This window comes from Tasmannia lanceolata, unplaced genomic scaffold (genome assembly GCF_043159265.1).
Source record: "Tasmannia lanceolata isolate RefF3 unplaced genomic scaffold, GAP_Taslan_0.1 ptg000018l, whole genome shotgun sequence".
In the NCBI taxonomy this organism is placed as follows: Eukaryota; Viridiplantae; Streptophyta; class Magnoliopsida; order Canellales; family Winteraceae; genus Tasmannia; species Tasmannia lanceolata.
This window is the reverse complement of record NW_027518695.1, coordinates 12,470,965-12,496,232: the sequence shown is the minus strand read 5'-3', so window position 1 is coordinate 12,496,232 and position 25,268 is coordinate 12,470,965. Positions and strand designations below refer to the sequence as shown.

Sequence of the window (25,268 nt, the reverse complement as noted above, 5' to 3'; positions counted from 1 at the left end):
CCATTACCTCCTTAGAATAATGAAGCCAAACCATCGGATAAGGATGTGGACGTGGACGTGGACGAGTGGAACGCCCAAGCCGGTGAACCGCATCACTAGCTGTAAGGTTCTCACAACTACCGGAGTCAAGTAAGACTTTACAAAGCCTCCCTTGGATGGTACAACAAGTCATGCAGATGCGATGGAGGAGGAGTTATTGATCCCTTTGCTTCGGTCCCACTTCATCGGCCTATAGGACAAATGTTTCCTCAGCTTCAATGTCATCTTCATGTATATGTGTCCCATCATTTCCTCCCATAAGGTTCTCCCTAGAAAATTGTAGTACGTACGCAAATATTCGAATGGAATCGTTTTTATGCTTACCGGGGAATCGGATTTGAATTGGAATGTGAGTGATGTGACACCGATTTCCTGGCAATCGAAACGCACCCAAAAGATATTTCCCGACGAGCCCAAAGAAAAGCGGCCTATGCGCACTGCACACATCTCGCGCAATTTAGAGTCCCTTCCTTTTCATTTTCTCGTTTTTTTTTTCCCCTATCTCTTTCTGACTTTCATTTTCACTAGAAATGTTTCTTAGATCTCTCCTCCTCTCCCACCTTCATAGGAATCCTGTTCCTCCTCATTCTAACGTGATTTGAAATCCCATTTGACACAAACAAGGCAGGCAAAGAAAAGCCCCCCACCCCTCTCTCTCTCTCTCTCTCTCTCTCTCGAGGGTTTACTGCTCTCAGATCTATCATCATCCAAACGCATTTCGGTTTTGTGAAACCCTAGCGAGGCCATTTCCTCATCTGCGAATCCAGATTTGTTCGAGAGAGTGCCGAACCAGGCGCCATGGCTGCCGCAAATGCTCCCATCACCATGAAGGAGACCTTGACTGTGAGTTTCATTCTCCTTCATTTCCATTCCTCCACTCTGTTTTCGTCGTATTTCGTGTCCTGTTAAAGAATTTTAGTTGAATTCAGAGATGCGTTCTTCGTTTAATTAAGATCTAGGGTTTTGAGTTTATTTGATTTCTTTTTTATGTTCCTCTTCTACATAATGGCATTTCCTTAAGTGTTTGATTCGACATGTAATAAATCTCGGATCTAGACAGATCTGCAGGATAGGTTTTGATCTCGCTCGCAATGCTCTTGTCGGATCTGTATTACAGTAAACGATTCTATTTTTTTTGTTTATTTTTTTTAAAAATTTCTGCCTTTGCGAGCATTGCGACCGAGGTTTTCTAAGTGTTTGCTCAGAAACAATTCTATCTCTTTAAAAGAAAAGATATAATTTCTTTAAGTATTTGATTAGGCATGTAATCAATGAAACACTTTTAAGTAGCTCTCGATCTCTACTTCTCCGTTGAAATTTTGAGATTTCCTAAATGTGCTACGCTATGAAATCATGCCTGAAATTGCTTCACTCGCAGTTGACTGAGATTTTCTAAATGTGTTTCATTTTATTTTTGTTTGTCTCTACTTCTCTGTTGAAATTTTGAGTTTTTTCTAAAGCTGCTAAGTAAATGTGTTTCATTGATTTTGAATGTATTTTCGTCTATGAAATCATGCCTGAAATTGCCTCACTCGCAGTTGCCGAGTCTGGGAATAAATCCACAATTCATCACTTTTACTCATGTTACGATGGAATCGGAGAAGTACATTTGTGTCCGAGAAACCTCCCCACAGAACAGTGTTGTGATCATTGATATGAACATGCCGATGCAGCCATTAAGAAGGCCGATTACTGCAGATTCAGCTTTGATGAACCCCAACACCAGAATTCTTGCCCTGAAAGGTTCGTATTGACCCCTTTCTGGTTTTTGCGTTCTTGATATGGGTGATAGTTTTGCATCGATCTATGCTTGGTTTGATTTGCCTCTATGGTCATGTGAGATACACTGTCACATTATGTTCTTCACAAACCCGGATAATGTTTTACTTCCTCTGGGTTTGGTTAGAAGAACAAGTTATGCATTGATAATCTCAAATGCCTTTGAGGTTTGCAAATACTGATATTGTGAATTTTCTAACAATTTGTAGAAAGCTTTATGCATGCTCTAGTTGCTTACTTTTTTAATGATTTCTCAAAAAAATTTGTTATTTCATATATTCATTGTGTATTGCATTGTAGTTTTCTCCTTTTGTAAGGGGTGGGTTGGAATGTGAACCCTGAACTCGGCAGTGTGATCGATATGTCCTAATCACCATGGCATGAGGTTCAGCAATTCAGCCCCAAGATTGCTGTTCAATTAACTGCCTTGTTGCATCGAAATATATTGTACCATACTGTATACCATTGATCCCCATTTTGCACTTTCCAGTTAGGCATAGTTTATTCGTGTTGTTAATCAGTTACTTATTATGATAAGGCATTGAAAATCAAGAAACCATCACACATCTTTCATCTAACAGTCTTTGGCGTTGCATAAATATGCTTATATTATATGCGCATGCCATTAGTTAAATGATTGAAGCAAGGAAGTGGCTTGGGCACTCCATTTTTGCCAAGATGAAATGACTTGGGCCATGCTGAAACAAAAAATGAAATAAGGAAAAACATAAAACCTGTAAATTTTTCTTCAATGTTTTATGCTATTCTGATATATCTTTGTGCTATTCTGATCGACGATCCATCGATCCGATTATCACGAAACCACAGTTGATCGCTCCTAGGTTCAGATTCTAATCCATACCTCCGGATCTACTGATCCAACGATCGGATCTTCCTAGAAACCTAAGAGCACAAATCTGATTTGGATGGCACCTTTATCAGATCACCATCTTTCATAATTTTCCTTCTATCTTCTCTCCTCCCATAGGTCGTCTTGCATCACAGAGAATTTGCAATTTGATTATCGATGGGTGCAACAGTGAGAATAGCCTCCAAAGCCATGGTTGCCTAACTACAATTGAAGATGGAAAAACACCCCTTTTTTAATGAAAAAACACCCTTCTTCATACACAATCTGCTGAATAAAAAAGGTATTTGAAACCAAGGTAACTGAAAGATGTCAAATTTTATTTTTTATTAGAAAATTTTATAAAGATGAGGTTTTATGTGACGTGGTTGATTTGGAAGACTGTCAGATATTTACTTGGTCAACCCTAGCAGTATGATGTTGACTCTACCCATAGAGGCAGACACATTGTTTATGTTTTTGTCAAAGATGGGAGAAAAATAATCTTTCCCCCTATGAGAATAGTGGAACGACCCAAAACTTCTCAAGTGGAGTGCCGGATCCTTCTTCCATGAGAGATTGTGAAAAAGTGAACAGAAATATGAGGGATATACACCTTGGTTGGGAAGGGTGATGATGTGGGGCCTAGTAGAAGAATTGGTCCATTGGGGACTAGTTAGGGAAATTATGAGCCTGTGTCCTGTGCCTGCCTTGTTGACCCTTAAGAAAGATGGAAGTTGGCGCATGCGTATTGATTGTAGGTCCATAAATAAAATTATTGTGAAGTAGAAAAAAATCTTACTCTCTTGTACAACATACATCTTGTCGGTCATGCTCTTCTTTATTCCTTGATCGTGGAGGGAGATTCCGTTAACGTCATTTGATGTATCGACAATTGGAAGGCATTCTGTTGTGGTTTACAAATGAGATTGAGGAGATGATGATGATGTTGATCGATGGTCCCTTGACGTCCTTCCAGCATGTTTATGTTTATGGCAATAGTGTGGCGGATGCTCTGGTAGTCTGGTCCATAGCGGGGTTGGGAGAGCTGTGTTAAAGATGTTCGATACTTCGATCACATGTTGTTTTCCTTCTGTTTGTGTTTCTTTTCCTTTTCAGTTCCCCTTGACCAGCCCCGTCAAGGTCCTCTTTCCTTTTCATTTCCTTTTAATATAATATTTACCATTCAAAAAGAAAAATCTCAAAGCTGTCCCCATGAAGATGAAGAAACAACCTATAGTTCTCATGATTTGTGGAGGACGGCTCCATAAATGATATACTAAGTGCTGAAAACAACAATCCAGTACGGACATAAAGTTGCCCTAAGAAGAAGTCCCCTAAAGCTTCTCATGACCCTGATTTATATTAAAAAGCAACCTTTTACTATCACCTAGTAATAAAGGAGTCTAAAACTCCTAAATTCCTCTCACGTTGCTAACACACCTTCCTAAGCATACCAAGGTACAAGAGAGATTTTCATAATAAGAAACATCTAAAACCCATAGGGGGAAAAATTCTTCACTCAAGAAACGCCGGTGTATGAGGGTTTTCCACTCTGCTTTGTCCACATGTGTTCCCTCATTTGACATCACCAATGGCCCATGCTGACAGTAGCTGGGCCTTCTTTTTTGTCTTTTCTCCAATAACAGGTTTTATTGAAATGAATGGATCAGAAACACAACAAAAGTGTGTGTTAAAACTGTAGGCATAGAAGTAGAAGGTATAACTAAATGGGGTAGTCATGTAAATATTCAAACACAAGCAGAAAAATAGCTGGGCCTTTTTTTTCCTGTCAGTTTTAATGAAATGAATGGATCAGAAACACAACAAAAGTGTGTGTTGAAACTGTAGGCATGGAAGTAGAAGGTATAACTAAATGGGGTAGTCATGTAAATATTCAAGCACAAGCAGAAAAAATTGTGTGAAATGGCCTCTCTTGACATCACCAATGGCATGTGCTGACATCAGCACTTGGGCCCTCTTTTTTGTCTTTTCTCCTATAATATGTTTTAATGACCCTTGGATGTATTTCCGCACCACAAACCATTCGTGATTAATAATTCATCATAATATTTAACACCAACTAGTGAAATGAATGAAATGAATGGATCAGAGGCACAACAGAAGTTTGTGTTGAAACTGAAGTAGTAGGCATAGAAGTAGAACGTATAACTAAATGGGGTGATCATGTAAATATTCAAGAACAAGCAGAAAAAAATCAAGTGAAATTGGGTTTCTACTCGCATGTCACTTGATGCGGTTGTTCTCCATGAAAGATGCATATGGTAGAAAATTCTAGATGAGAGAAACCTGCTGCAACTTATGACTTTTGATTCTGTTGAGTGGTTGCGATGAAATCGTAAAAATCTCCCCTTGTGAAATATGTGAACCCAAAATGTGGAAATGTGGAGAACTTACTAAATGAGTTCTCTGAAAACCATTTATTGCAGCCCATTTTGTTTGTATTCTGTATTGGATTAATGAGTTCTGGCATTCTATTTGAAGCTCAACTTGCGGGAACTACCCAGGACCATCTACAAATATTCAACATTGAGATGAAGGCAAAAGTGAAATCGTATCAGATGCCTGAGCAGGTGATCCTATGATCCCTTGCACTTAAGTAGTTCAATACTAAAGCTGTTTCTTAGGATATCTTGTTTCTCAAATGTATAACATTCATTCAAGTCACAACCTTTTCACCTTTTCATATCTGCAGGTTGCCTTTTGGAAATGGATTACCCCAAAGATGTTGGGGTTAGTCACACAAACCACAGTGTACCATTGGTCAATAGAAGGTATGATATGTTTTGTACCAGGATTGTTTTTCTTACTTTGACTTTCTCCATTTTCTTGTTTGATGGGTTGATTCAGATTCCAATTAGGGCTTGCTTTATTATTTAGTTGAATTTCTGGCTGCAAAAAGTATGACACTAACTTCTATGTCAGGTGATTCCGAGCCTGTAAAGATGTTTGAAAGAGCAGCTAATTTGTCAAATAATCAAATAATTAACTATCGCTGCGACCCCTCTGAAAAGTGGCTGGTTTTGATTGGAATTGCTCCTGGTGCACCGGAGGTATATTTTGATGCCATTTCTTCAATAATTTTGCAATTGGGTTTTTTTTTTTTTTTTTTTTTGGGAAGGGCCGGTCATAATTTATGCAAGCCTGTTTTGTTCAGACTCATTCAGCTCTACAAAAACCTATTTAATAATAAGTTCACAATTTACCTAGCAGATCTGATCTTAAAATAAATGCTGGGCATGATATAACTTCTAAGTTATTTAGTTTCTTTCATTGTAATTGATATTCGTGTGCATATTGCTTATTTTTTATGTTGCGAGTAAGCTTAATATATTAAAATTTGAGAACCCCAACAAAAAATTGGTTCGGAGCAAGATATCTTACAACCTGTATGATGACAGTGATTTCTTTTTATTGTTAAATACATATTTTATCTCCATCGTTTGCATAGGGTTGCATGTTTTGCAGCCACTGGGTTGGGCTTTTATATTCTTTTGGGTTTGGGCTTGGGTTGAATCCAATTAATTTTTTAGTAGAATCTCAACCTAACCCAACACAAGTTGCACCCCTAATTACATACATAAATATAAGTGACCGTACTGTAACAAATGCAGAGAGGTGCTCAGATTTATCCTTTTTTTTTTTGAATGGAAAAGTATCATTAATAGAAAGAGAAGAATATACAAGGCCGACCGAGAAGGTCAACGAAAAGAGAGAAATAACCAAAGAGGAGAAAATACAAAGATGCTATCTAAACAAGATCCTCATGGGGGAAGAAAATAAGAAGCTCAAGCTCTTGCCTCGCAACTCTATCCCTGGCAAGCCTATCCACCCTCTTAGTTTGCAGACCTTTTGACATGTTGAAAAACTACCTTCGACCTTCAAATTCGATCCCCAATCTCACCAATCCAACAAGCGAATCTCCAGGGGTAAGATTTACTGCCCTTCAACCACCCTATGACGTTTAGTGAGTCACCCTCCACTATCACCTTAGCCAAGTCAAGAGACTTAACTAGCCTGAGACCCTGTAAAGCCGCCCTGACTTCTGCCTCATTAGAATATGCATAACCTATCGGAACGGAGAACGCCCAAATCGTGGCTCTAACCTTGTCTCTAAGAAGACCTCCTATCCCTGAGGGTCCAGGATTGCCAAGACTAGATCAGAGATAATAGGCATATCTCATCTTAACGATGCACAAATCAATGGGTGAAAAAAATGGAAGAAATGGGGATGGGGTTTGACCCTTTTTTCTCGGACAAATCATTCCCTTCAGGGATCCTATGCTTCATCCATCAAAGTTGAGTTTGCAGCAACCAAGAGGCGGAGGATACTAGAACAAATCTCCTTCCAACCATAACATAGATCATGAGCGGAGATAAATTTAAACTTGGGGAGGGTTCTAGCCCAAGAGATAGTCAATGCAATAGCCATGGAGAAGATATGATGAGGACTTTTGCTCATGCCCTTAAATACTCTAGCATTTCTTTCCTTCCACAGCATCCAAATTGTAGCCAACATAGATAAATTCCATAAAACCTTCTCTCTTTTTCTCCATGGGAAGAATGCCCAACTGCTAATAAGGTCTGCCAAGTGAGCAGGAAACACCCAATTCATTCCAAACCTATGAAGAATCCTACTTCACACATATCAAGCAGTCTTGCAATGCAAGAGAAGATGATCCACCGTCTCGCTAGCCTCAACACGTAGAGTGCATTAATCCACGATCAACAGGTGTCGGTTCCTCTAATGGTTAACCATAAGAATCTTGTCTACAACCTCCGTCCAACTAAATGTGCAGACCCTGGGTGGAGCTACCCTGGGTGGAGCTGGAATGGTGCAAACTTTGGCCGCCTGTAGGGGTACTGTGCAAGGAGTGAGCTGTTGGTAGAATGACTTGACGCAGAATTCCCCTTAAGTGCACCGGATCCAAACTCTCTTATCAGCCCCAGAGCAACTAATATACTGCGAATCTAGGATCTTCCGTATCCGTGCTATCCGATCTAGTTCCAATCGAAAAAGTTGTTTCTAAAGTTAAAGTTCCAAGCAATGCCATTCTCCCCATGCACCATATACTCCTTGACCCACGCCTCCCTCTTGACTTCAATATTATAAAGACCAGAAAACAGGTCTTTAAAAGAAGACTCTCCACATCACTTATCTGTCCAGAACCTGACCGTCTCCCCTGAATCGGATTCCATCATTGAATTTAAACTTTTGGTTCGGAATGTCTATCCACACAGTCACTTCTCTTTTTATTCTACCCCCAATAAAATAGGTAGCATTAGTTCTTTGGGTATTCTAAGTTTGTGGTTTAGAAGATGGAAGGGGCCCAAATTATAGAGATATCCTTGGCAAGAAAGACATTCAAGCATGGACGAATAGTCGAATAGATGGGAAGTCCATATATCACAGAATCCCTTGGAAATCATGTTTATTTGTATGTTTTGTGTTCTTGTATGATGGCTTCCTTTTAGTTGCTTTGTCTTTGTTTTTGTTTTTGTATTGTTTGTTCTCTAAACTCTTCTAGCAGCGAGCCATGAGTTTAATTGCTCCCACTATGTATTTGAAAAAGTAATTTTTTTTGAATGGTAAAAAATCTGAAAAAATAATTATGAATAGTCATCTCTAGTCCTCACAAACAGTTAGCTGTCAGCTGTAAATTAATGGCTGTTTCTATTTGATTATTGGCTTACCCACCTTACCAGTTAAGTCGTTTCATCTCTTGCACATATGAACTCCTTTTTGACATTTCCCTTTTTAATCAAAATTGAGATTCCATCAGTCTGTTTCTTTAATCATTAGCTCATCATTAGAGTCATTGCAATCATGGAGTTGGGATCATTCTGAATAATCAAAACCCCGCTCTATCCTTTGTCTTGTAGCTGCTGTTCATCTCACAACTTCACGTTGTATCCTTTGGTATCTTTGTTCAGCTTTTGGAAACATGGTTCTTATGACACCCTCGCTAAGCGTATGTTATCTTGATAAAAAAAATTGCTATACCACTTGCATTCGTCTCTTTCGCTGGTCATCTTTTCTTTTGCTGTGGAGCAATGCAATCATGATGCCAAAGCTTGCTGCTATGGTTGAATACGAAGACACTCAAGCATTTTCTGCTAGATTCGTTGCCTTCGGGGTGTTCTTATTGAAGTTGATCTACATATATCTTGAGGTCCATTTTGGGCTATTACTTTGTTCTATGAAATGAGAGCATACACTGATACACAGGAGTAAGAAGTGTTCCTCAGAACTGTAAGAACCTGGAGCACCTAAAAAGTGTTTGTATAATGCAAACTGCAAAACCATACATGATAGCATGTAAGATGTAATTCTTAACTTCTTTAGTTATGTTTTTTATAAAAACCTTACATTTTTTTTTTACAATGTCTAGGTCTCAAAAAAGAAACAAAAGTTATAAATAGTACACATTTTCTTTAGCTAAGGGTGGATTAAGTGGGTCCTGGTGGCAGTAGCTAGTAGGGATTAGTTAGAGCCTTAGAGGATGTTCTGAAGTTAGAGCTGGTGGGATCCTGGAGTTAGAAGGCTTCTGCTCCTAGTGCGGATTAATGCTAGCTTCATTCAGATTGCATCAATCTGCATTCTCATTGCGTGTATGTAGCACAGGTTGATTTTCAGTTTGACAATAAAATGTGGCTAGTTGAATCAGCTAGCTATTTGCTTCCTCCGACTGTATGATGACTTTGTCCCACTATTCCTGTCGATGATGTTGAAGTTTTTTTTTCTTTGTTATTTTCCCTTTGGTATATTAAGACAATCAGATAGCCACACGGATGCACCAGGATCCTACTTTTAATCATCGTTGTGATTATTGTTTAATGAAATTGCTTTGCAATGCCATTTTCTGTTCCTTTCATCTGGCACAAATTTTATGTACTTAGATGTTTTGTTAACTTCGAACTTGATAATGGGCAGCATATAGTTAAATGGTGGACCAAACATAGCATATGATATCTTTTTTAATGCTTAAAAAATTGTAATTTAATTTCTACTTATCTCCAATTTTGGTTGTAGAGGCCGCAACTAGTCAAAGGAAATATGCAGCTTTTTTCTGTGGATCAGCAACGTAGTCAAGCTCTTGAAGCACATGCCGCATCATTTGCTTCATTCAAAGTGCGAGCCTTTCCTTCATTTCATGCTTGCATATTTTGTCAATACATAAGTTTGATTGATTTTAATTGGTTTGTCACGATCTATTTACATGTCTATGTTACACAGGTTGCTGGAAATGAAAATCCTTCTATTCTTATTTCATTTGCCTCAAAGACCTCCAATGCGGGGCAGATTGCATCAAAGTTACATGTGATTGAACTTGGTGCTCAGCCAGGTTCACTCCTTGCATTCACCTTCATTTATATTCTGAATTCAGTTCAGCTTTTCTTTGTTTCTTGTTTTTCGTGTGCCTTTTCTTTTCGATATTTGTAAGAAAATGATATTGATGGCTTTACGCCATGTGAAAGCGATGTTTTCCAGAAAAGTAGTCTTCCATTGTGTGTCGTTGGTCATGAACTTAGGCAGACATGTTTGTTAGCATATGTAGAATTACTGTTATCATGTTACTTCTGTTTCAAATCATTATATTTCGTTTAATTTTGGTGGAAACTTGACCTTTCCGTCATTCTTTTTTACTGGTGCTGACTTCTCGATTTCTTCATCAGGGAAGCCAGGTTTTACAAAGAAACAAGCGGATCTTTTCTTCCCTCCAGATTTTGCTGATGACTTCCCAGTGGCCATGCAGGTAACTTTTTAATCCATTGTATTTTACCAGATCCAAGAGAAGGACAGTATCAACGCTAATTTATTTTCTTGTTACTTTGGCAGATATCAAATAAGTACAGTTTGATATATGTGATCACAAAGCTTGGACTTTTATTTGTGTATGATCTGGAGACAGCTACAGCAGTTTACAGGAATCGAATAAGTCCAGATCCTATATTTTTGACAGCAGAAGCTTCATCTGCTGGGGGATTCTATGCTGTCAACAGGCGAGGTCAGGTGCTACTTGCAACTGTTAATGAAGTAACACTTGTGCCTTTCGTTAGTGGCCAGGTATGTCAGGTTAATTTGCACTGATTCTCTATTACAGAAAATTAAATGTTGTTTAACACATGGTAACTGTTACAGCTAAACAATCTGGAGCTTGCTATTAATCTTGCCAAAAGAGGAAACCTTCCTGGTGCAGAGAATTTGGTAAGCCATATGGCCACGTTTCTTCTACAAACTTGGTGTCTCTTTGGATTCTGAAAATTTGTGCAAGGAACTAAGAAATTGTAGGCAATATGAGCCGGCATTTTTCCTTATTGGGTTGTTACTTGGAATAATCAGGATCAAACTTCTAGTCATGGCTTTAAATTGCCACCAAAACCGACATGAAATGGTCGAAATGTTTCCGTTTTCTTCCCTATTGGAACGTGTAGTTCACATCAACCAGGGACCTGTGCCTTTATTATCATGTGATATGTTGATTTGATAGTTATATGATGTTACTTTATACTTTATAGACTATGCTGTTTGCCATTTGTATACATTGTAGTTTGTAATTATATTTATAGTATCTAGTCCTCTAGTAATGGAAAGTATTGTATTGAGTCTTGTTGTTCTTATCCTTGGCTTTCAATTTTGATTTGTGAAAATGAATTTTAGAATAGAAACTCAGAAAGCACAGTTGACTCCATAAGTACTTAACCAAATCTCAACTTGATTCAGACTGGGCACTCATCAATTCCAAGTCAAGTTTAGGCGGGCCACAGCCCGAATCTTTTCTTAAACTTGACATTTGTCAACGTTTTTTGTCAAACTCAACTACATGAACCTGAATTGGCCTTCAACTCCAAGGCAAATTATTGGAGATGTCAAATGCAAGTGTACAGCCATTGGAGGCTTTTTTTTGAATGGTTACAACCATTGGAGGTACTACTGCTAAATGCCATTTTTAGTGCTTGACTTTGAATTTACTAGTTGCCTCCCTCTGTGTGTTGTAATGGGAAATCAAAGATTGGGACAAACAATTGTTTCTTGGTTACCAAGATTCTTTTGGGAAAGCAAAGGGATTAGTAGCTCTATTGTGGAGTGGGCTGTTTATTGATCTGAATCATGGATACATATATAGTCTTGACATAGTGAAACGACTGCCATTATTCGTATCAAACCAACAACGATTCATAAAAGGCCTTGAGACTATCACTTGGATCTGGAACTTACATGCCGATGCTCACGATTTCGATAGCCATACCAGTGATTTGGAGGAGATCTCTCGAAAATTATTTAGTGCTCATACAATTGAACTTTTGCACCCGCTTCTGGTCATGATGACTAATCAACCAATCTTGGGGTAAATCAAGTACTAAAGACCCCTGGATCCTTCTTTATCCTGTAAACTAAGCTATGCTGTTTCCTAATTGCCAAGTTTTTTCGGGGGTAAGCAAAAAGGAGTTAGTGACTCAACGATGGATTGTGTTGTTTGTACTTGAGGTCAATTGGTGAAAACCCCTACATGCTTGTTGAACCCGTAAGCTATCCTACCGAAGGTTTTCGACCCGCAAGACAGCTTTAGTTGTTTTCTCAAGTCCATGTCCTCACCTTTAATAGTCCTATAGCGCTTTATCCACTCTACTCTAGTTTGTGTAATTTTTCTTCTGGTCACCATGATGTTTATTGTCCTGCTGTGAAACACTGGATTTTTTGCCATTGCTATAGCTGATTTGTTGTAAAGAATATTTGTGTAGCTTCATTCTGCTGCTCACCCATGTCTTCGAATATTCTCCTTAGCCAGATCGCTTGACATGCTGAACCCGCTGCTGCCACATACTCGGCTTCAGCGGATGATTGTGCAACTGTTTCTAGTTTCTTTGATGCCCACAAGAATATTCCAAACCCGATACGTATTCCAAACCCCATTTGCTCTAGTGAATAGTGATGTTAAAAAAATTCCCCTTCCGACTACAACTATTCAACACATTGGACGCTAACATGCTAGAACCCATAACTTGGTGGAAAGAGGCAGATCTTATCAGAAAGAAACTATATCAATACATGTCTATATACATACAAGGATACACACAGACAAACTTATTATTCGTAGTCAAATGTTTTCTTTTGGTGTGCAACATGAAACACACTTCTTTTCACCCGACTTGTTGGAGTATTAACTGAATATTAAGTTTAGATTAGATACCAGAATATTTATAAGCAAACCATAATCATGTGATTATCAATAAGCCATTATGCATTATCAATAAGCCATATTTTGCATAAGACACATCATGCGACTAACACGTACACATTCAAACTTCCTGTTGGTGTCAACGAAGGGTTTTGTTCTTGTGTGAAAACTGAATCTTGGGTTCATTTCACTTGGACTGGCCAGGGTCCTAAACTCAGGTTTCCTAAGGCTCTGTTCACTTCTTTTCCCCGGAAAGGAAAGGAAAGGATTTCGTTTTCCTTTCCTTTCCTGGTGACATGGCAGAAGGAAAAGGAATCCAGGGAAATTGTCAAGGAAAAGGTTTCGTTTTCCTTGGAAAGCCTCTTTTCGATATATTTAATCGGAAACCAAATCTCGAGTAACAGGGAAAAAGTCAATTTCCACGTCATTTTCAGCTTTTAAATAAGAAATTCCACATCTGATAATATTTTTCCCTAGAAAAGAAGTGAACACAGAAATTCTGTCTTGTCAGAGCCTAAAGGAAAATTTTCATGTTATCCCTAATTGTGTACTAAACTTGTATTGCATTATTAATATTATGAATTGCTTATCCTTCATCCTTTTATACTTCAGGTTGTCCAACGGTTCCAAGAATTGTTCTCTCAGACCAAATATAAGGAGGCTGCTGAGCTTGCAGCAGAATCTCCTCAGGGCATCCTCCGGACTCCTGATACTGTTGCCAAATTTCAGGTATTTTTGCTATTTCTCTCCTCACTGCACCGTGCTGGAGTTTCTTTTGTTTCTGACTTAGTGCAAATTGTCATTTGAAGCGTTATTGCTCATCTTGAATCTAGTGCTTCCTCTTTTTTTTTTGAATGATTTGAATCTAGTGCTTCCTCTGTTCTATTGTCTTAGAGCAGAAGAAATGGTACATGTAAATGTTGTTTTATGTTGTGCAGAGTGTTCCTGTGCAAGCTGGTCAAACGCCGCCATTGTTGCAATACTTCGGAACATTGTTAACTAGAGGAAAACTCAATGCCTTCGAGTCTCTGGAATTGTCTCGCTTAGTCGTGAATCAGAATAAAAAGAATCTTTTGGAGAACTGGTTGGCTGAGGACAAGCTTGAGTGTAGTGAAGAACTTGGGGATCTTGTGAAGGTCAGACTAGGGCCTTCTTTGTTCATCATAGTTCAATTGCCTAATTATAAGAAAATGATATCTGTATCCCCTTGTTTTTAATAGTGGCACTCCTCTAAGATTCGTGGCGTTTACCTTGACATAATAAAAAAGGGCTGGCTTTTCTCTCAGTTGATTACTGAAGAAGGCTTTCAACAGCCAATTAGAAAGCAGTTAATAGATTGTGGAACGCATTATAAAAATAAGAGTGTGGATATCATTTCCCTATTTATATTGTAATTTTTACCAAATAACTTTGATCTAAAATTTGTCTTTATCTGGCACCAAAATTAATTTTTTATGCACATGGGTCAGTTCATGATTCTTACATGCTGTCATTGTCTCTTTTATCCTTTCGAAGCCTTGATTACAACAGTTTTGCATGTTTTTTGACACCTAATGCAATTTTCTGTTGTAGACTGTGGATAATGACCTTGCACTGAAAATATATATCAAGGCAAGGGCCACCCCAAAAGTTGTAGCAGCTTTTGCAGAACGAAGGGAATTTGACAAAATTCTCATTTACTCGAAGCAGGTGACTGGCATATACTTCTTATGTTTGGCATTCTCTAACATCTTAAAAACCTTGTACTTGTTATTCATTCTTTGAAAATCTTTAGTCAATTATACTCTAATATTAGGGTGGTTAAATTGATGCGTTTAATATCTTTCTTGTATGGAGATGTGTGCTTTTCACAGTAGCTATGTCTTATTCGTTAATGCAGGTTGGGTACGTGCCTGATTATCTTTTCCTTCTGCAAACAATTCTAAGATCAGATCCCCAGGTATTGCCATTTAAGGGTCATGGAGTTTTGAGACAAATTACATCTTTTACTTGTTAACCAACATATGTGCTCACTGTTAACAAAAGAAGAAGAAGAAAATGATTGTGGCAAAAAATATAGCACATGCCACCAACTTGATCTATGGAGGATGCAACAGTTGAAGCTTGTATATTCTTATGCATAGTCACAAATATTTGTCTTAGGAATTTCTCAGGAAGGGTGTATCTCAGGATATTTTAGATTTTTTTGTTAATTTTGTATTTATATCGGGTAAAAAACTGGAAAATAATTTTTTTTTTAAAATATAAAAATATAAAATTTGAGAACAATATTAGGACAACAATTAGTCAATTTTGTAAAATTTGAGAACAATATCAGGACAACTAGTGTCAGGAGTAGACTTAGTCAATTTGAGCCGGGTAGATTCTTTCACCTTCTTCATGAAAATTTTCGCCAACCCCAACTAGTTTGGGGCAAAGGCTTAGTTGAGTTAAGTTGAGTATTAGGACAACAATTAATGTTGTGAATTTATCGCGATATTTTTGCAATAAAAACTAAATATGATATCACAATGATTTTCAAAATCTCGGAAAAATATTGGGATTATGGCGTTTTATAAAAAAATTGCAAAATATCGCAATATTTTTAAAATGTCGGTGATATTTGTGACTATGTTTTATACGGCGTAACTGAAGCTCTTGGATGCTAAGACACCAATCCGCTCTATTTTAACGGATGATACATTGTGTATATTAGGCTATTCTGGATTCAAATGTATTGCAAGGGTTTGTATTTATTCTCTTTTCAGTTCATGTATTGCTTCCTTTTTGCATCTCATATTCTGCCTAACATTTTTGTTGTTCTTTAAATACGATCATGTTCTAATAAAGGACAAATTTATTCATAATTTTTTATGACAGGGAGCAGTTAATTTTGCTCTCATGATGTCACAAATGGAGGGAGGTTGTCCAGTCGACTACAATACTATCACAGATCTCTTCCTTCAGGTTCTGCTTCTGTATTCCATGTTTGACATTGGTTCTATATAATTTAGGTTGATAATAGACTATATCCATATCATTCAGGAAAAAAAAGACTATATCCATGTTTTCCCAGCCTTCTGAAAATGTATTTGAGTTGGAAAATCTATGCTGATGTTTTTGTTTTGATGCCACGCTCATCCCTGCTTCCTCAATATTCTTTCCATGTTGCATATTTTCTTTTCAGCATTTTGCTTTAGAATAACAAATGAAAGTTGAGATGGTGTTTCCTATTGTAGAGGAACATGATTCGAGAAGCAACAGCTTTTTTGTTGGATGTCCTGAAGCCAAATTTGCCAGAACATGCTTTCCTTCAAACAAAGGTCAACATTATTTTTTAATAGAATTTTGTTTTTCCTTTTTTTTTCGTAGTTCTTTTCAGCTCCTTAATTTTTTTATCTTAGTAACACAGGTCTTGGAGATTAATCTTGTTACATTTCCAAATGTGGCGGATGCAATCTTAGCTAATGGAATGTTCAGTCATTATGATCGTCCTCGGATTGCGCAGCTCTGTGAAAAAGCTGGTTTATATATGCGCGCCCTTCAGGTAAGACGACTTCATGAAACGTATTGCATAATGCAATTTCAATTCTGGGGATCATTTTTTTTAACTGGTCCTATGGGGACCATGGTTATTCACTACAAGCCTGATGTCTTGCATGCAGCATTACAGCGAGTTGCCTGATATAAAGCGTGTTATTGTGAACACTCATGCCATTGAACCACAGGTCTGTATGCTATTTTTTTTTCTTGGTCTATTAGGGAATGTTCTGTGGTACTAAATAACTCTTTGTATTCCAGTCACTTGTGGAATTCTTTGGAACCCTTTCTAGAGAATGGGCGCTAGAGTGCATGAAAGACCTTTTACTGGTCAATCTGAGAGGAAATCTTCAGATAATTGTGCAGGTATCTGCCCATTTCTTTGATCTAATATTGCTTTTGTTTCATTTCTTAAGGAAGGTTCTAACACGTGTTTGAGCAGACTGCCAAAGAATATTCTGAGCAGTTGGGTGTGGATGCCTGCATAAAGCTCTTTGAGCAATTTAAGTCCTATGAAGGACTGTACTTCTTTTTGGGATCATCTTTGAGCTCTAGGTATCTCCGCTTTAGAAAGAAAATTATGCCATATATTTTGGTTCAATACAGCCACTTCTTTTACCACTTTCTTATTTTTGGGTGACTGGAACAGCGAAGATCCAGATATACACTTTAAGTACATTGAGGCAGCTGCTAAAACTGGACAAATTAAAGAGGTTGAACGTGTGACGAGAGAATCCAACTTCTATGATCCTGAGAAGACAAAGAACTTTCTAATGGAAGCCAAGCTTCCGGATGCGCGTCCCCTGATCAATGTTTGTGATCGTTTTGGTTTTGTTCCAGATCTTACACACTACCTATACTCAAACAACATGCTTCGATATATAGAAGGTTATGTTCAGAAAGTAAGTTTTTCTTCAAAAAGTTCTGTAATTATTTGTTGTACCCCTGATATGCTGCCCTAATAGTTTGATACATTTTTCAAGCATTTGATAACTGAAAGAAAAATTGGCTTTCTTGAATATTTAATTGACAGGTGAACCCTGCAAATGCTCCATTAGTTGTTGGCCAGCTGCTAGATGATGAGTGCCCTGAAGACTTTATCAAAGGCCTTATTCTTTCAGTCCGATCCCTCCTTCCAGTGGAGCCCCTTGTGGATGAATGTGAAAAGAGGTTTGGCATCTCCCTCAATCCTTACTGTTCCCTTTTGACTCTTCCTTTCATGCTCTCATTGTTCATGCACTGCAGGAATCGTCTTCGTTTACTCACACAGTTCTTGGAGCATCTTGTGAGTGAGGGTAGCCAGGATGTGCATGTTCACAATGCTCTGGGTAAAATTATCATAGACAGCAACAACAATCCAGAACATTTTCTCACGACAAACCCCTACTATGATTCACGTGTTGTGGGTAAATATTGTGAGAAACGGGACCCAACCCTGGCAGTTGTTGCTTACCGGCGAGGACAGTGTGATGATGAACTTATCAATGTCACAAATAAAAACTCTCTGTTCAAACTGCAGGCCAGGTATTTATAATGCTTTTCACCTACTTCCTATTCCTGTATATCTGAATATCTTTTGACGTTTGGAGATTATTGATCTCATCCTTTCATTTCAGATATGTTGTGGAAAGGATGGATCCAGATCTTTGGGAGAAAGTTCTTCATCCTGAAAATGTCTATAGAAGGCAGCTTATTGATCAAGTTGTATCTACGGCCTTGCCTGAAAGCAAGAGCCCAGAGCAAGTTTCTGCAGCTGTTAAAGCTTTCATGACCGCAGATCTTCCACATGAATTGATTGAGCTTCTTGAAAAGATTGTTCTCCAAAACTCGGCCTTTAGTGGGAACTTTAACCTGCAAAACCTACTGATCCTAACAGCTATCAAGGCAGATCCATCAAGGGTCATGGATTACATTAATAGGCTAGACAACTTTGACGGACCTGCAGTTGGGGAGGTGGCCGTGGAAGCACAACTGTACGAAGAAGCCTTTGCCATCTTCAAAAAGTTCAACTTAAATGTGCAGGCAGTGAATGTCCTGTTGGATAACATACAAAGCATAGAACGAGCTGTAGAATTTGCATTCCGTGTTGAAGAGGATGCGGTTTGGAGCCAGGTAGCCAAGGCCCAACTGAGGGAGGGCCTTGTGAGTGATGCAATTGAGTCTTTTATCCGTGCAGATGATGCCACCCAGTTCTTAGATGTTATCCGGTGCGCTGAGGATGCAAATGTATACCATGACTTGGTGAAGTATCTACTGATGGTTAGGCAAAAGTCTAGAGAGCCCAAGGTGGACAGTGAGCTCATCTATGCATATGCAAAGATTGATAAGCTTGGTGATATTGAGGAATTCATTCTTATGCCAAATGTTGCTAATCTTCAAAACGTCGGTGATCGCCTTTATGATGAAGCCTTGTATGAGGCTGCAAAGATCATATTTGCCTTCATTTCTAACTGGGCCAAGCTAGCTATTACTCTTGTGAAGCTGAGGCAGTTCCAAGGTGCAGTTGATGCTGCTCGCAAGGCAAACAGCTCGAAGACGTGGAAGGAAGTTTGTTTTGCCTGTGTTGATGCCGAGGAGTTTCGCTTGGCACAGATTTGTGGGCTCAACATCATTATCCAGGTGACATTTTCTAGATTCTCCATTCACGTGTATTGTGGAATTATTCTCATCTAACACGATTGTTTTCTGGCTCAATTTAGGGCCTGCTTGTTTTAGATTATGACAACCGATTGTGGAGTCCTCAACCGATTATTGGACCGAAAATTTAGTGCAATTTTCGGTCCAATAATCAGTTGGGGACTCCACAATCGGTTGTAATAATCTAAAACAAACAGGGCCTTAGAATTTTCAACATGCCAACTGAACAAAATATTGTAATCTCTTGATGTGGTTGTTCTAGGTTGATGACTTGGAAGAGGTCAGTGATTATTACCAGAACAGAGGGTGCTTCAATGAGTTAATATCTCTGATGGAGAGTGGTTTGGGATTAGAACGTGCACACATGGGAATATTTACGGAGTTGGGAGTCCTGTATGCTAGATATCGTTCGGAGAAGCTTATGGAGCATATCAAACTGTTCTCAACCCGACTCAACATCCCCAAGCTTATACGAGCCTGTGATGAGCAACAGCACTGGAAAGAGCTCACCTATCTGTATATCCAATATGATGAGTTTGACAATGCTGCAACCACGATTATGAACCATTCCCCGGAGGCATGGGATCACATGCAGTTCAAAGATGTCACCGTTAAAGTTGCGAATGTTGAGCTTTACTACAAGGCAGTACACTTCTACTTGCAGGAACATCCTGACCTTATCAATGATCTTCTCAATGTGCTTGCCCTTCGTGTGGACCACACACGTGTAGTAGACATAATGCGGAAGGTTTGGCTTACGTTATATTTGATGTTATTTGATATTCTCGGATTTTCTAAATCAATGATCAATTCTTTATCCCAAAATGTTCTTGGATTCGCTGAATCATTGTCATTTTATTTGTGTTCCAATTTTGTGGGTTTCAGGCTGGTTATCTACATCTTGTAAAGCCATACATGGTTGCAGTTCAGAGCAACAATGTGGCTGCCGTTAATGAGGCTTTGAATGAAATCTACATTGAAGAGGAGGACTATGATAGGCTTCGGGAGTCTATTGATATGCATGATAACTTTGACCAGATAGGCCTTGCACAGAAGGTGAGATCATTGGTATTTTTTTTAGTGGTTGAATATTTTCCAATGGATTCATTTTCACACACCCTCGTTTTATGGTCTTTGAGCAGGTTGAGAAACATGAGCTTCTTGAGATGAGGCGCATTGCTGCCTATATTTATAAGAAAGCAGGGAGATGGAAACAATCCATTGCATTGTCTAAGAAAGACAACCTTTACAGAGATGCCATGGAAGCATGCTCTCAGTCTGGCGACCGTGAGCTTTCTGAGGAGTTGCTTGTTTATTTCATTGAACAGGTGTGGAACTCACGCTGTCATTCTATTAACATAGTGATAAGTTGTTTATTAATTTTACGATTATGACTCCAGACAAGGCTGGCATAGCCAATCTCTTTTCATTCACTGAAAATGCACTACCATTAATCCAGTAAATCTCTTTTTTATATGGACAAAACTTCGGCTTTGTGGCTTGGGTTGCAGTTTTTGGAAAATGAGTCAGGTGCATCGATAAGTGGAGAAGCTGTGTGCCTTTTAGGAAATTTTAATACAAATAATAGCTGCCTCTGTTTATTAGAAAGGACCTTTATTAAACTCTCGTAGAAGTCCTCTTGTTAACAAAAGAGCGTCTAGTTTCGAAGTTCATGAAAACCCTGTGGTTAAAGTTTGATGATACTCTGTGCCTCCATTGAAATTTCATTCTCTGATTTATAACTGCCTCTGTTCATTAACAAGGAAGTTAATCAAATTCCCATTGAAATCTTCCTGTTGATAAAAGAGCCTCTAGTTTCAAAGCGCATAAAAAACCTTCAGGTTGCCCCCATTGAAATGTCATTCAGTCGGATTTTGTGTGGATATTTAAAACTGTTCTTCATACTTATACAAGAGCACTGCTAGGAAAACGGGATCGCGTTCTGGGAAAAAAACGGCATTGATCATTGGAGACATGTCCACTAAAAGACAAAAGAATGGAGCTCAAATCCCCATAAAGCATTAAATATGTCTTGAAAAAGGTCAAATCAACGGTCTTATCACTCCCGTTTTTATTTTCCACACAGGATCCCGTTTTCAAAGTCTCCTTTTCGCAATCCCTTTTGACCCAGTCGTGCTGCCCGCATTTAATGCACATGCCTGTATGGAATGCAAACTTGTTTTTTAGTTAATTTTTTCTGCTTCCCAACGTACATATTCTTTAAATTTCTAGCTGTATTTCTATGCCAGAATGTATGCTTTCAGCAAAATCCTTGATAAGCAAACAAACTTTATTTTCTTGACAATAAAAATGGTCTTTCCCTTCTCCTGTTCACCTTTTAGGTGCATGTATCGACTTTTTTGAGCTCTATCACTGCAGATAATCTTCTAACATCAACAATCTTGATTTGTGGCCTCCTTTTTCCATTCCTTGGCAATATGAATGCCATTTTTAGTCGGTTTTCGCTTCTTTGCTGGCCAGATCTTCAACTTAGTTTGTATGCATATGTGTGTGTTTTTATATTGATATATATGTATGTGTGGGCGCCCTGACAGAAACCAGCCTTAAGGGCCCCATGCGTTCGACTTATTTTACCCATAAGCTGGAATAAATGCAACTTAGAGATTGTATTTTAAATTCAAGCAAAGCTAACTAAATTATAAAATTAACATTTAAATTTAGTGCCAAATATACCCACAACAATACATTTGGCTTATTTCACCCATAGTTGGGGTTCTCTGTTTTTCCTTTTGGTGACTACCTTTCTTTGACAGTATCCTTCTTGCCATAGTCGTTGCCCAACCGGAAATACAACACTACGGAGCCCATGTGGGCTCGTCTCTTGCTGGCTACGGCCAAGTCTGGACTTTACTTTAAAGCTCACTTGACAATCTTCAATGAGTAACCAATTTTCGAGTTATATTTCCCTATCAAGATAGCCTGTGGTTTCTCTCTTGCTTTGGCCGCCAAGTAGCGCTTATCTGTGAGTGCTACTCATATTTCATCTATTCCACAAAACCTGATCTTTTTATTACTATCCAAACTTTGCATTTTCGTTTTCTACCTAGTGGAATAAATCAGTCCCCAATTTGATGTTCTCCTTGGTGACCACATCATGATCGTTTTGAGCTATATTTCCTTTCTAAGATTCCAACATTAAGAACCTGAATTTTTTAAATGATCTGATTTTTTCCTTCTTTGCCCCCTGTACTGCAGCTTTGATACAAACATATTACTAGCTGTAATTCTTTTGCTCTTTGTTTATTCTCTCCTTCCTAACCCTTGAAATTTGACTATGCTGGATGCTGTTCTATAATGACATGTGAGACACTGGTTGACTGACATTGTGGTTGTTCTATATACAGGGAAAGAAGGAGTGCTTTGCTTCGTGCCTCTTTACTTGTTATGATTTAATCCGACCAGATATTGCACTTGAACTTGCCTGGATGAACAATATGATGGATTTTGCTTTCCCCTACCTCTTGCAGGTGAGATATAATGTTTCTTCATGCGGTTCTCTTATTAACCTTCATCATGTTTTAATATTTCTCTTTCATGGCTGTAGTTTATCCGCGAGTATACAAGCAAAGTGGATGAGCTTGTTAAGGACAAACTTGAAGCACTCAGTGAAGTGAAGGCTAAAGAAAAGGAAGAGAAGGACATGGTTGCACAGCAGGTAGCTATCGAAAGATGTTTTCTATCCTCTCACCTCCCATAAACCCTGGGTCAATTTTGGGGAATTTGGGTTGAGCTTTTACCATAAAATCGGGGTCCGGGTTAATTCCAATTCATTTTGGCTACTGATATTGGCACTACCATGTTTTTATAATTCCACTGACTCATCTTGTCTTTTATTATTTAAACACGTGTCAAAGATTATTTAGTTCTGAAAAACCTCTACAAGGCAATCAAAAAAGAAAGACAAGCTGAGTTTGTGCAAATATTAAAATATGGTAGTGCCAATATCAGCAGCCTTCATTTTTTAGCAAAAGTTCAACCCAATCCGGCACAAGTTGCATCTCTACTTCGGTATTGATGGTTCGGTTGGTTTAACCACTGTTACTTGGAAACAAGGTTTTAAATATCGGTTTCGGTGTCGGTTTTGGCCACCACTGAAATCGAAATATTTCGGTTTCGGTGGAAATTTTGGCTGAAAATCATGTAAATTTTGGTATTTTTAAAATTTATGTGGACTATCTAAAATTTCGGTAATTTCTATGGAAATCTTTACTTTTCGGTGGAAACAAAATTTTTGGAAATTTAGTTGAAATCCTATAAAAATCCGATTCATGGTGAATTTGCCGAAACTGAAATATTTTGGGTGGCATTTTGGATTTCGGCCAAAATTTACAGCTATGCTCGGAAAAAAGGCCTAAGGAAAATGGTTCTGTTTGTTTGCAGAATATGTATGCCCAGCTACTGCCTCTTGCTCTGCCTGCGCCGCCGATGCCAGGAATGGGAGGAGGCTATGCCCCACCTCCGCCCATGGGCGGAATGCCGGGAATGGGAATGCCTCCAATGCCTGCATTTGGCATGCCCCCGATGGGTGGTTATTGATTTCGGTTGAATGCCAGACTGACAAAGATTACCAGTTACGCTTCTCCCAGTGGTTGGATTTTTTCCACAGCGGAATGTGGTCTCAGTTCGAAATAAACTCTTCTTTTTTCTGTGTTATTTTGTTGTAGGTGTGGTTATTCCTTTATATTTTTTTGGTAGCCGCCATTTTACGCTGCCTTAGAGGCCGAGCTGAGCATTTTCCTGACCGTGAACTGTTTTTCATGTGGTTAGAAGGGTAGGAGAATGGTAGGATTGGCCGTGGATGGGTGGCCTGTGTATAGGTTCCCAAATCTGTTCATTCCGAACCCTTTTCTCTTCTTTAATCTATTCATAGAGTTTGAGGTGCAAATCTGTTTTAAGATGACTATTTACTTGGATTTATGCTCCATGCCATTTCATATTCATCATTGAGAAGCAACTTGAAGGTAGGCTGATGGTGCGCCTCCAAACCCGATTATTGGACTCAAAATTAATGTAATTTGAGTCCAATAATCGGTATGGGGGCCATAATCATAAACGAAAAGGGCCTTACAGGATACTTTGGGGTTTTGCTATGGTAATGTTTGCTTTCGATTTGAGTTCAATAAACAGTTTTGTACCCAATATTATCTGAGTTTTTATAATCGATCTGTCTGTACCAATGATTCGAATCCCTCTATACGTTGCCTCGGATCACTTTGAGATTTCTTCTTTGAATTAGAAAAACTATGACCCACGCTTAAGAAAACACAGCGGACCACGTAGTGCTACATGATCCAAACCATTCATTCGTAGATTACCAACATAAATTAGACTTGTATTGAAAATTTGGAATTGCTAGCATCCATCGCAAAAGGCATTTCGTGGCTGGTTTGTCGCACCTCAGACCAGCCACCTCGTGAATAGAGACAACATCTTTTTCCTCCATTCACTAGGTGGCTGGTCTGAGGTGTGACAGACCGGCCGCAAAAAGCCGTTTGCGATGGACCTTAGCAAATCCCTTGAAAATTATATCCATCAGATGAGATCTGAAGTAGGATGACGCATATAGATTATTATAGATGTAGCGAATTTAATAGATTATGAGAAATCCAATTTATGAGGTTTTAAATGACATCGTAGGATTTCCCGTTATGTAATACGTAAAAGTACATCCGAAATAGCCATCAGAAGTCATAAAAATGGGGGAAAAGAGTTTGTTTGTCTATGAAAACTAATTAACTCTCTAAACAAGCCTTTATTGATGAGAATAGCCTTTGATAAGTTCTACAATCATCCCGACGTTGAGGCATTGAACCATCAAGGTGCATTTCTTTAGGGCCTGTATGGAAATTGGAAGGTACCCTATTAATATAAGAGAAAAATATAGCTACACATACGTGTAAGCTAACTTAGCTACACCAACGGCTTAAAATACAGTGGGCCCCACATTGTTTGGGTGATGCAAACCATTCATTTGATGGGCCCTTACATAGATAGGGTGTGTCCAAAAAATCAGCTCCATAGGATCATCCCAACCCTACGATTTGTGGAGGCAAAATTGGACGTGTAAAAACCTTTACAAATCTATCAATTTTTGCCTTCACAGTTTGAAAGGTTGGGATGATCCTATGGGAGCTGATTTTTTGGGCACACCCTATCAATGTGAGGGCCTATCAAATGAATGGTTTGGATCACCCAAATAATGTGGGCGCACTGTATTTTAAGCC

The 25,268-nt window shown here is 38.6% G+C and overlaps 1 protein-coding gene across 1 annotated transcript; it reads left to right on the top strand.

Annotated features, from left to right (window-relative positions):
* The first annotated feature begins 341 nt into the window (after positions 1-341).
* Positions 342-23,929, top strand: LOC143849319 (clathrin heavy chain 2-like). The gene is made up of 30 exons (XM_077358305.1): positions 342-882; positions 1,578-1,782; positions 5,171-5,259; positions 5,382-5,460; positions 5,612-5,739; positions 9,720-9,818; positions 9,924-10,032; positions 10,364-10,443; positions 10,527-10,754; positions 10,830-10,895; positions 13,480-13,596; positions 13,806-14,003; positions 14,440-14,556; positions 14,747-14,806; positions 15,727-15,813; positions 16,086-16,169; positions 16,259-16,393; positions 16,512-16,574; positions 16,648-16,752; positions 16,829-16,941; positions 17,036-17,288; positions 17,420-17,556; positions 17,632-17,910; positions 18,003-19,005; positions 19,286-19,771; positions 19,909-20,079; positions 20,166-20,351; positions 22,389-22,511; positions 22,589-22,699; positions 23,425-23,929. Exons 1-30 carry the CDS (start codon positions 838-840, stop codon positions 23,578-23,580), a joined length of 5,112 nt encoding a protein of 1,703 aa, XP_077214420.1. The 5' UTR covers positions 342-837; the 3' UTR covers positions 23,581-23,929.
* The last annotated feature ends 1,339 nt before the right edge of the window (positions 23,930-25,268 follow it).

What these genes read in the sequence shown, in the direction of transcription:
- LOC143849319 (XM_077358305.1), top strand. Translation starts at nt 838, where the DNA reads ATGGCTGCCGCAAATGCTCCCATCACCATGAAGGAGACCTTGACT. An exon ending in TAGTAGACATAATGCGGAAG is followed by an intron (nt 19,772 to 19,908) that starts GTTTGGCTTACG and finishes TGTGGGTTTCAG; the next exon opens with GCTGGTTATCTACATCTTGT. An exon ending in AGATAGGCCTTGCACAGAAG is followed by an intron (nt 20,080 to 20,165) that starts GTGAGATCATTG and finishes GTCTTTGAGCAG; the next exon opens with GTTGAGAAACATGAGCTTCT.